Raw genomic sequence first — 12,476 nt, 5'->3', positions numbered from 1 at the left:
TAACTTTAGATCAGATTTGTGCCATTTTCAAACATGGCATTGAAATCCACTTAACAACCAGAATCGTAATTAATGTGATGTTTACATCACTCCAAGACCATTGAGAACAATTTGTGGATTAAGCATTTTTCCCTTTAATGTTAGGTGTCTAGGACATGGATTCAGCCTGCCCAGATCTTTCTTTTTTCATTTAGTAAAAATGACTTGTAAATAAGAACTTATTTCATAGTACTTCTTTATGAATTTTATATTGTTCACGTTGGTATGTTCATGATTAGTGAAAAGAAAGTTCATACGCCTGGCCCATAAATAATTGTTGGTTCGTTTTAATTTAGTTTTTATTATTGTATTTGGAAAAGGGTCATTTTGAGATACAATGCTGCACAGAAAAACACCAGTCCGGTTTCGTACCTTGATTTATTTATTTATTTTTAAAGTGCTTTGGAAAGAAGCAGATGGATTTTTCCTTCTGGTCAAGAGCCTAAATCATTGTCCGTTTGCACGTGGGTCAGTTTAGGAGCATGATCTGTCCAGACTGATGTCAGATATAGATCTCATTAAACAGGTGGTGTGAACAGCAGAAATAAACCAAAAAACAGATTCGATCACAAAAGTAGCCTAAATCTAATTTCATCTGCTGTGTGAATGTGGCTGATTTAAAGTGACAGAACTGCATGCTGTTTCAGCTTGTTGACAGTGAGGGCAATGTGCCAGCATGTAGAGTGTAACGAGGAATAAGGGTAACTTTACTTTGGAAGAGCTTTTTTGTTTGTTTTGCATTGCAAGGTAGAATGAAGGAATGTTTCAGCCACACAGCATAGACAAGTTTAAAGGAGGACAAGAAAAGACCTTTTTCAGATGCAAATCTTACACAGACCTTTATTGTTCCATTAATTATCGCACTAATTTTTTACATCAAACATTTACAAGCCCACAGCAGCCTTTCAAATATCAACATATCCTGTCGTCTTTTATACAAACTGAACTGATGCTTGTGACATTCTTCAACCTTCAAAAACTTTGCCTTTCTAGCAACATGCTTTTCATCCTTCTGGGAAAAATACACTCACTGGCTTTTCACCAGTGCATCAAACTTTCGTACTTTCTTCAAGACACTACAAAAAAAAAGAAACAAAACAACAACCCACAATCAGAACAACAACTGTGGTCGTGTGTAGTGCCTTGAATCAAAGTCAGTCTCATCTCACTCAATACAACTCGCATTTTCCATCAATCCTTGCAACAACATACCTCAAGCCCTCATAACTTACAGGTTCCTTGCTAGTGATCAGTGACTGGTCATTCAGTGAACTCCTGTGCTTAGACAAGCATATACACGCCATGGCCCATCCTGCTCACACAGGCGGGACGCCACAATTAAAGCTCCATGCAAGATGCTACATTGAAAAATAAACCATTTCATGTTGGGGGAAGTCAGCTTTCTTAATAATAATAATAATAATAATAAAAATAAAAAAGCCAACATGGCTCAGTCTCAATTTTACACGAGTAAAATAAAATACCACATATTTGGATCTGTCGACTGTATATTACATCATTACTTCACTGTGATTTCTTTAGGCTTTAAAAAAAAGGTACAAACCACTGGATTTAAATTAGTGCTATCAGATATAGCTGAAGGGTCAAGTTGATGAAGCAGATTTGACAGGAATGTACTGACATAAGACTCTTCCAAAAGAGCTCTAAATCAGACTTTTACAGAGCATCAGACATTTCTCAGTTCTGATTTCATAGATTCTTGGCAGCTGTTCTTCCCTTGATGCATTTTTTTTTCTCAGTTTTTGAGCTGAAAGCTAAACAGTGCTGGTTCAATGAAATTAAAAAGAGCTACAGTAAATTTCTGATTGAAAATATAGAAAAAAAAGGTACAATTTGAATTACAAACAAAATTAATCAAAAATAATAAAATAATACCAAACCAACAGTAAACAGGGCTGGACGTGCAAACTCTTACACACAGTCACTGACAGTTTCTTGAGATTGCAACAGACACAGTCCACCTCGAGAGTCCTGCATGTCTCTGGTACGGATTCTTTCCCCCATAGGACGGGTTGGAGTTGGGGAGGTTAATATAGCTGCCATTGAGGACAGTAACACAGAAACACTGCTGCAGAACCATGTGGTTCCAACACAAACATAAATACAAGTCTGCTGTACCCTGGGCGTTGCCCTGGGATAGTCCTTTCTTTAGCTTTACACCATGGTCTCTTTTCTTTTCCCCAGAGAACAGAGCCCACGCTTGTCCTTTTTAGATTTGCGTGGTGAGGATGATGTGGAAGACGAGGAGGAAGTGGAGGACGTGGAAGAGGTAGACAGGGTGGAAGTGGCTGAGGGGGTAGGGCTGGGAGGTTCGTTGCTCTGGGGTGAGCTGGGGACTGATTCAGCACTTTCAGGCTGGTTCTCATCCGTCTCCTCCATATGGACTATCGCAGAGGTTGTGGAGGGTCGACGTTTGGAGTGGGCATTGGTGGCTGGGGCTTCACTCTGAATGACAGACATGGCGCTGCGCAAGCAGTTGAGCCACTGCTGCTTGTGGAAGATGTCGTTGACCTGCAGTGTATGAGACTGGCCCTGGGCTGGGTCTTGAAAGCGCACCCGGAAGATGTTTTTGGCTGCGGGAGGACAGAGATAACAAGCCATGTTAAAATAAACGAGTGTGTGCAAGAGGGACTACAGTTAAATCAATAAATATACTGAAATTACTTAAGATACTTAGAAGTCGCTTACATAACTAGACCCCTTCTCATGTGCTTATATAACAAAAAAACATGTTGCCAATCACTCAGGCTGATGTGCTTCAGCAGATTCTGGTATTTTGGTCTAAGTGCTCAGGTCCCACAGCTCTTAGAAACACACTGTTTTCGAACATTGTGGGCTCACCTTTGTCTGAGTTGCTGAATGCCCCTCTGAAGGAGCCTCCCATGCGTACGTCTCCATCCTGCAGGTCATCCACAACTAAATCCTGTACAGGAATGGGCTGGCGGTATACTTGGAAACAGTGGCGGTCGTTCCGCGTCACAGGTCGGGTCAGGACCAACACTTCAGTAAAAAGGAACACATGCAGTTTCTGCAGAGAAGAACAGAAAGATTAGTACAGATTAAAGACTGTTGGACAGATTGTCTAGATACTTAGAGACCAAGTATTTTTTCCCCCAGTAAAGTTATTGTGCTTATTACAGATTCCTGGGGCATTGTATCACCTCAGAAAGATTAGACATGGTTAGTACATGAGAGCCTTTTTTGGCTAGTGATGAGTCATCCTGGGGTAAATCTGTCTTTTATGGGTGTCCTCTGTAGTTTTATTTCCATCCATGTTAGCGTTTTTACCCCCAACATCCTTAGAGAAAGTTACAGGCTCAATTACCTACTGTTTTTTTTTTTTGAGCGGTGAATCAATATGGAAACTGAAGTGTTACTGAACCAGATACTTTATCTGGCATGTGAATTTCTTTTATTACAGACGTCCCCCTGAAAAATGCATCCAATCCAAATGGGGCAAAATGTCAGAGTATGTGTAAGACTCACCGTCCCACTCTTGTTGCGTAGTTCACCATGACACAGCAGACTCTTGCACTGCTCTATGCGTGGGTCTTTCTGTCTGTCGTCCAGATACTCCAGTTTATCGATGTAGTACTGGCACTCGGATTCCCCCTTCTTCATGTTAATATCAGCGAGTACACCCTGTATAATGCTGACCTGAGATGATTAAAGACAAACAAGATCACTTAAAAGCTCATTATCTAATATCTATTTGTAAAACACACCACAACACATTGCAACGTCTCTACTTACAGCTTGCTCAAGGCTGGTGGTGTCTGGGTGTTCGGGTGGTGTGTGTCTGAGTATCTCTCTCAGCAGAAGTGGGTATTTAACAAGGCGTGAGCGCGGAATATCCAAGAAGCTCCATAAGTCCAGCTTCCTGCTAAACGGTGACTCCAGACAACGCTGCAGGAAATCCTGCACCCGTGGGTCTTGTTTCTTTTGGTCTAGAAGAGCCTTGGCCGCCAGCTGGTTACTGCAGTACGCTCGATAGGCATTCAGCCTGGGCAGCTATGGAGGAACAGAGAGTTAATAACTTGCTTTTTTTTTTAATGCTAAAATATATGGAGAACTAGACTAAACTTTTGAGCTTACCCAGCTGACTACAATTTGGCCAATCTCTCCCACTGTACCGTCAGGGCCTGTAGCCTTGGCCAACTGAGCCAACAGATCTGGCAAGAGAATGAGATGTTAGTATCACTGGACTAGACGTCACAAACGCAAACGGATCATAATAGAATAAACATTGCCTGTCATATTCACCTTCGTGCAGTGGGATATAAGCATCCAGGTCTCCAAAAATTGCTGTTAACTCCTCCTCTGACATGATGGATAGTTTCAGCATTGGGTCATGGTATGCCTGTAAACAAAGCATTCAATTATTCCATAACAGTCCGTAGTAGTGTAACTTGAAATAAGAAAACTGTCCAGACTATAGCCAAACTGAACTCTTCACATTTTATTTTATGGTGTTAACGCAAAAATGTTACCAACCTTGCGGGCGAGCTGAAGGTCCTCAATCAGGTCCTGCTCTCCCCGAGTAAGCTCAAAGATTGCCTGAATATGAAGAAGAAGACAAAAAAGCAATGTATTTAGTTAATTTCCTAAAAAATATATACAAGTTGACTAAAAAGACCATTTCAGGAAATGTCCCCATTAACTGGGTTTAAATGCCTGAATGTTTTCCCCTCTCCAGCCCTCTACCCAGTGTGGAATCCATTAGTGCTATGGCTGTTTGCTGTGAAGAGCTGGCTAAGAAGGCTGGAGAGTGGAGTGTGTGCGTCACACTAGTGTGCCTCTATTAATTCAGAGCTTCTGGCTGCAAGGCCTGAAAATTCAGTCTTAATGATCTATTCCACTCTGCTCGGCCAGAGCGCACACACCAAATAAACAGCCAGCCTCAGAAAAATCAACTGAGACGAAGAGCAAAAAAGTGAAAACAGGAAAGTCTCCAAGACTCAGGCCCTTAGGGTTTAATAAGTCACTTGGGCTGATTTGGTAGTGTCTGACTAAGAGGCGGAGGGGGATCTAGTAGTCTGGGTTGCTGTATACTCTTCGGTTTCTTTCGGCTTTCGCTGTACTCACCTCTTGCCGCTTGATCTCCTTGGTGGAAAACGTGCCCTTCTGGTGTACATCCAGGGTCTCAGACCACAGTGTGCTGTTCCGACGCTTGGGGGGCGTAGGGGCCGCCGCCTTGCTGCAAGCTTTGTGCTGGGGCACACTTGGGGACCGTCCGTCGCCCCGGAATGAAGCCTGGAGGGTCTGGCCGAAGCGGCGGACGGCCCCATTCTTAACGGGGGAGATGAGGTTCGCCAGCGAGGTGACTCGGCCCAGTGGCCGCACACGCTTAGTACTTGGTTCCTGCACAAGAGAGAGAAAGAACAGGGATCAATACACAGTCTGAACCAAGGTTAATTGGCAAGAAGTTAATTGCTTTAAGCCTCATTAACTGATTTTTATGACAGTGTTGTTCAGAAACAGCCTAAGGATAGCTCTGGTCACGGAATTGGTCAGCTGACTAATCACAAGAAAACAAGGAGGTGCATGACCAGCCACAGGACACACTTTCCTTGTTGAGTCTGCTGCCTGCCTGAGAGGGGAGATGGAAGGAAGGGGGAGGAAAGGAAAAGAAAGCGAGCTAAAGGGGTGGATTAGGGGTCAGACAGGCTGGCGTTTCCTGGGCTATGGATATGCAGGCAGAAGTTGGAGTCCCTGGAGACAGCAGCTGTCGGGCATGTCATATGAGGAAGTCCCCTCAGCAAAGGGGGGGGGGGGGGGGGGGGTTCACAAAATGCCCCATTCTGCCGGCTGCCCTGGAAATCTGGGGGTCTACTAGACCTCTCACTTAACTGTGATGTGCTGATACAAACACATACACAAAAAATTCTCTGCTGCCTTTTTTTTTTTTTATACACAGAAGTCAAAATATTGTTAACGTGTGTGTTTGAGGGAGTCCAAGAAATCAGCGAGCAAGTTTGGTGTGGGGGGTGCAACACCTCCACATTGACCTTCTTGCTTGTCTTGTAATTCTCAAGGGAGGCTGAGAGCCTCATGTTGGGACAGGCCCTACAGGGCTTTTGCGTGAGAGGGAGAAGCACACCTGAACCCCATAATGACTGGGCTTGGAGCCAACCTTAGCAAACCACAGGGGGAGGGGATAAAAGTTAAAGTAGGCCTGCAGGACTACTTTAAACTGTTCAAAACAGTCTAGGGCTTGAAGGATGGAAAACAATATTCCATTTTACAGTATGATACAGACAAATATTAGTGTATACTCCATTTTAAATGCACTATTAAATATAGGCTCGTCCTCTCCACAGCAGTGAGAGACTGTGCGTTCAGCTGGCCACAGTGAACAGTTCTGCTATTCAGGCTCTGATCAGTACGAACAGCTGTAGAGCAGTTCCAGTATGTTACATTAGCTGGAACTGCCGCTGATGTCCAGCTGTATTCCACCAACTGTCTTTACTTAAGACGAGCAAATAAATAAACAAACAAAAATATTTAGTAAATACATATATATTAAATGCATACACTAGTGGAGCAATAGAATAAGCTGATAAAAATGATCAATGGCCTTAAACTTTGGCAAGTTTTCAGCTGCCCACCGCATTTTTTTCCCCCTTCTCATACGTCATGTTCTGGCCCTGTAATAACAAATGTCCTCTATATTCTGAACTGTATATTATCTTTTGGAAAGAGCAACAAGTTGTTAGACACACAGACTGATACGAGCAGCTATTTGTGGCTTTGCTAACTGGGTGGGAGCTCCCAGGAGAGACTGTAAACTGGCACTGTGCTCAGGAAGCCCCCCTGCCCCCTTTCACAAAAGAATGAGTTTACACTACAGTTGTTTGGTCTGTGGTTGACACTGGGGTGAAGAGTGTGAGGAGGGGGTTTGTGTGTCCATTTATTTAGTCCCCTGCTGACTGGCCACTGATTAGTAAGGCAGACCACACAAATGTTCAAATAAATTTCTGAGAAACTGCTGGGTAATACAAAAATATAAATAAAATCTGTGGACAGCACTACCTAAATGACTTAATTCATTCACAATTCTTTCTGACTTCTCATTCAGCTTTTCTGACTTCTCATTCAGCTTTCCACTTCCCTTTTTCAGTAATTCAGTGGATCCTAAAAACGGAAGAAAAGACTAGAGCACTAAATCCTCTTTCCCCTCAGTGCTGCTGCTATTATCAGAAAGGTAGGGTGAAGTGGTTGTTGCGGGACAGGGGGGCACACCTGAGCCATGGGCTACAGAAGTCTGTGGTTGCTGTGAAGCTGCTGGAATGCTTTATATCACCATGTGTACGCTCATGCACCCGAGGGCACCTCAGTCAACTTTACCTGCTCTTCAGGTCAGCAGCCACTCATTCAGGCGCATTCATTTGGACATGACTTGACATCAAAGTAGACCGATTTAAAAATGTCCTCAACTCTAAGCAGAAGGTTAAAATCAGCTTGTCCTTTGACGAACAGTAGTGGACCTCTGAGCTACTTTACATGCTTCGATTTGTAATGCGTGGACACAAAAACACACCTGTATGACTACCACAGTCCAATAGTCAGAAGAAGATAAGACTAGGGCAAGGTTCTGACTCAACTGATAATACAGTAGGAACAAAAGGCCTGTTCCATATGTATGATGTCATTAAGTATTTGAATCTCACCTCAAGTTCTTTACAAGCTTGGTTCTGGTAGTCTATGTTCTGTAGAGTCCGTTTGATAGGCACCACACCAGGTTCATCGTAAGCCACCATTTCTTTTAGTAAAATCCACTGGTAGGTTTCTTTGATTCCCAAGAGTTAGTGACAATCCACAAGTGATTTAAAAATAAAAAATAAAAATAGTTTTAACATTTAAGGGGGTTAAAAAAAATTGTCCCCCTAAGATTTTGTCCGCCTAAGCGGAACTGCCCAACTACTAAAACACACACGCAGTGTGCTGTTAATCTCTAACTTTGTTCTGTGGATGTGGGAGGGAACAGAGCTCAAATACTCAGTTGGAGAAGGGAGGGGCCAGCTCATTAAACTCAGCCTTTTTTGGGTGGGGATAAAAAAGACCTGACCCAGACAGGGGAACAGCCAAGAAACTACAGCTATTTTACAAAATAATTTGTAGCAATTTTACAGAAAAAAATCAAATGTGGGGGGACTTGGAAATATCAACTCATAGTTCATAAATGTTGAAGAAATAAATGCTACAGAACCAAACTGAATAGACAGGAGAATCAGATATCAGTAAACTTTGCAGTTCTAATTGCAACAATAAAGTTTTCAAATGCTATTATAACTATATATTTTTTAAAAAGGTAAACTGCCCAAGCTTTCTGTCCAATCCCTGACAACTTTTACTTTTATAACACAATTTATTTTTCCAAGTTGGAATATTTTACATCTCTCATAAGCAAAAAAGCAAAAAAAAAAAAGCTCTATTTATCATGACTACAGAACAGAGTAAAGGACTGACAGTAAATGTGAATGGGGTTAAGAGTTATTGTGTGGCTGTAAGAAAGGTGCAAAGTGCAATCATTTGTCTTCTAAAATCTGCCTAATGAAGGAGAGAGTCATTATCACCCTCATCAGGCAAGAGGGAGGGGGTGTGATAGACAGAAATATCAATCAAAGTTAAGGAGCAAGGGCTGTCAGACACCCAACCACTGACCCCACTTGTCTCTGTGTATTGATTAAAAGGAGGGGCAAGCTAGGTCCAAAGGTAACAGTACAGAAGTGTGAAACTGAACAGGGCCACACCAAAACTCCATTAACAAAAGCTTCTGCATCAATCTACACTCTGCACCCAAAACTGCACAACCAGCTAATCTACATTTGTATGAAGGACAAATTTGACCTCTGAGGTGTATGGTACACTGTGAGAACCTACGTCTTTACAGTATTTACTTTTTCTTTCCCAAGCAGTAAATAAAAAGACTTCAGCTGTGCAAATGGAGGAGAGTATTTTGTGTGTGAAGACTAAGTGTGAAATGGTGTAAATAAGACTTGTCAGCGTGTGCTAAGCAAATGGAACAGTAGTTTAGTTGCCCCCACTCACCCTCGGTGCCAATAGTTAAGTGTGAAAACGCACATAAGTGGCACTCTGCTGTGTGGGAAGTTGCCATACACAGCTATTTCAAGGTATCTGTGAGACTTCAGACAACTGACTAATCACTGAAGAGGAGGCATACAAGCTCCTCTAGGTTAGAGATTTGATACCACACAAAAAAACATGAAAAAGCAGAACACAGCACAACAAGAACAATTTCTACTAACATTCTGACACTAGCCTCAGTTTTAATGATAAAATTAAACCCAATAATGATAAATTGCAAAGTCTACAACATAACGAAACTCACTGCCGTAAACGCCTAACCTTCTTTGCCTATTCAGTGAGAAAATGAACTGTTATAGATAGTATTCCTTTGAAAATCTCATTCAATTAAATGATTAAGTCATATCTAGAATTAAAAGCTAAAATGGATTATGCAAACTAAGTGAAACACTGGCTGAATGTTGTTGGACGCACTCATGTTTGTGTTTGAGAACCTAGCCAACCACACAGCCTTCACACTTTTTCCATAATGCGAGTAGATAGAGGTATTGTCCTTTATGTTTTGACAAGGGGTTTGGCACTGTTTTGGATGGTAGACATGGCTGAACTTGCTCAACATCTTCTGGTCTCCCTCCTGCAGGGTAACACCCAGACACCTGGGGCAGCTTGTAGAAATGGGTATAAAACAGAAACTAGACAACTCCCACCCACCTGCATGCTGGAGTCATCATGGTGGTTTGTCAGGGACAATCTGAACATAACATCCTTTGATACTCATTTCTAGTTTATCTGATAACTCAGCTTTAAAATTCTACAGAATATGGACTGCAAAACTGATCTTTGATATAGTCACATATGTGCTGACTGCTGCCCTCAACTGGCCGCTAAACTCCTACAGGCAAGAGCAACATCTAACTCCAGTGTACATTTGGTGGACATTTGTTTCAATAAAGGATTAACAAAATATAAAAATATGTCTATACAATAATAACAAACAGTTATGTTAAGGCATCATCATGGATCTCCTCTGAAACATGATTAATTGCAAAGAGCAAAACCTACAGTTAATTGTACTCTAGTTTTAAATCATTAACATAGGACTCCATACTCAAAATGGGTATATTAAACAAACCTAGAAGAGAAAAACTGTGGTAATCCTGCAGTGGTCAAAAGCGAGTGCGGTTTCCATGCTTGCAAAATTTTCAATGACTGTGTGTATAAATCTCCATATTTGAACAGACAGGAAGATATGACATCCTCTATGAAGAACACTACACAGTGTGTAGGTTTACTTGCGTAGGAGTGTAAAACACATTTCAGCTGATGTTTTACCTGTTTCTTCTTGTCCTTCTTTACTGTGCCCCCCTTTTCCTGAAATTCTTTCATTTCCTTTACTTTCACTGATTACTTCAGAAGCATCAAAATTGCTATATAGCCAGCCCTCTGTATCCCAGTGAGATTGATTCAAGGACCCCTGTATGTAGCAAATCCACTGTGCTAAATGACTTATTATTATGGAATATTTGCATATAATACATGCGCATCGTCATACATTGTTTAAATCATGTCTAGATTACATATATCTAATACAATGAAAATGCTATGTAAAAGTTGTACTGTACGGTTTGGGGATTACAGATATTTTAGGAGAAATCTAAAAAGAAAGTTGAGTAGATGAACACACACTGACCAAAATCACTCACTGACACCTATGGAAAACACTTTACAGCCACTCAGAGGAAACCCACGCAAATATATGGGGAGAACACAAACCTCCTCATAGACAGTCACCCAAAGTTAGAGTCGAAACCACAATTGATTGTATTTAAGGAGAAAATAATGTTTCAGACAAAATTGTACTAATGTACTGAAAAGTACTTAATATGTACCCTCCATATATAAATATTACATTTCTTTGTAATTTAATGCAACTGGATTAGGTGAAAAAATAAAGAAGCAACTTTAACTTAATTTGTATTGTTCTTTGTGTTTTGACTACGTCCCGACATTGTGGAAACTAGTGTTCATGATTTTCTCTGAATCATTTATACTTTATGGCGTATGTACTGTAAAAAGGTGAAGAGATTTCTACTTTACTCACTACACATCCTCTTGTAATTTCTGATCATTCTGATTTGCCTTGTCCGGTTACAAGAAAAGAACATGAACATGAATTCAACACACCCTTTTCCAACAAAGTCATGCACTATCATGCAATATATGACACAACAAGGGATGAGTTTTTATGAAGGGAAGGATAAAATCAACGTTAGGCAAAAGAATATGGTAATTGTCTGGCAGGGGGAGTTAGACAAAAATTAAAACCACCAACCATAACACCAACACTTTTTCAGTGCATCTGCACTGGAGAGCTTACCAACACTGTGTCAATAAAAAGTTATTTATTTATTTATTTATTTATTTATGATTATTATTATTTAATATGGGGTCTGTCTAAAGGTATTCAGACAGCATTAGTATTACCTGTGGACATAGTGTGATGTAATTATTACTGACTTGACATAGGGAATATTCCCTCATATCCTGGTGTAAAGGCATTTTTGAGGGTTTTCTCATGAACGGATGAGCTGGAGTTCAATGACACACCCCACACAAAACCACAAGATGACAAAGTACACATGTACTTATGTCAAAGGAGTGAGCAGCTATAGGCACAATATGTGCACAATAGCAGCATACCTACGATAAAACAAACTTTTTTGGTTTAATGCACCCTTGTACTTAGAGAAAATATATGTCCCCTTTAAATATAATTTATTATTTTTGGTTATTCTTATTTTTTTGTTAGTGTATGCTTTTATGCTTTTATTTTTTAATTTTATTATTCAGCTGTAAATCTCCATACTTGAAAGCATCTGTTATTAGCCAAAAACAATGTATGTCATGAAATGTGCCAGAACACTCACAATATTCAACTAATAGGAGATTAAAAGGAAAAACTACTTCCAACAATAAATCTATGGAACACGTTGTACACCTTATGGTTTCTAAAGGTTCATCATTTCTCTTAATGATTTTGGCATGTGTCAAATTAATTGCTTTTGTTGGCTTTTAGAGTTCAGAGTGCTAACACATCTGGAGCCTTGTTATATGCAACAGGAGAAAACCAGGGGAGGTGGAGAACATCTGGAGGTCTCTTTAACCATACCACACTTTTACACAGACAAGGCTATGCACATGTGTGTTTAATAAGGAAGTGGGTTTGAAGATGGAGGTCTGTAATATGGCCAGGTGAAACATGTTTAAAAAAAGACTAAAGACTTAAGCTCAAAAGAACAAATGTGTGTATTTTACACCTGCATAAACTCAGACAGTGGTTTCAGTCAAAAAGGTGTGATTTAAGTGTC

At 40.7% G+C, this 12,476-nt stretch overlaps 1 protein-coding gene across 3 annotated transcripts in view; it reads right to left on the bottom strand.

The window, feature by feature from the left end:
* Nucleotides 1-522: 522 nt before the first annotated feature.
* net1 (neuroepithelial cell transforming 1) overlaps nt 523-12,476 on the bottom strand; it is a 29,955-nt gene continuing 18,001 nt past the window's right edge. The window contains exons 1-9 of one of the 3 annotated variants that reach the window (XM_066669213.1): nt 7,731-8,007; nt 5,146-5,421; nt 4,555-4,617; nt 4,324-4,420; nt 4,156-4,232; nt 3,814-4,071; nt 3,547-3,717; nt 2,902-3,088; nt 526-2,633 (exon numbers count right to left, since the gene is read on the bottom strand). In XM_066669213.1, coding sequence (XP_066525310.1) covers nt 2,215-2,633; nt 2,902-3,088; nt 3,547-3,717; nt 3,814-4,071; nt 4,156-4,232; nt 4,324-4,420; nt 4,555-4,617; nt 5,146-5,421; nt 7,731-7,820 — 1,638 coding nt within the window. In that variant the 5' untranslated portion in view covers nt 7,821-8,007 and the 3' untranslated portion in view covers nt 526-2,214. Of the gene's footprint in view, nt 2,634-2,901; nt 3,089-3,546; nt 3,718-3,813; nt 4,072-4,155; nt 4,233-4,323; nt 4,421-4,554; nt 4,618-5,145; nt 5,422-7,730; nt 8,008-12,476 lie in introns of those variants that run through there. The other 2 variants (XM_066669211.1, XM_066669212.1) reach the window with 2 other exon arrangements.

The sequence above is a fragment of the Hoplias malabaricus genome, chromosome 4 (genome assembly GCF_029633855.1).
Source record: "Hoplias malabaricus isolate fHopMal1 chromosome 4, fHopMal1.hap1, whole genome shotgun sequence".
NCBI lineage: Eukaryota > Metazoa > Chordata > Actinopteri > Characiformes > Erythrinidae > Hoplias > Hoplias malabaricus.
The sequence above is the reverse complement of the archived record's forward strand: the minus strand, read 5'-3'. Positions and strand labels throughout refer to the sequence as shown.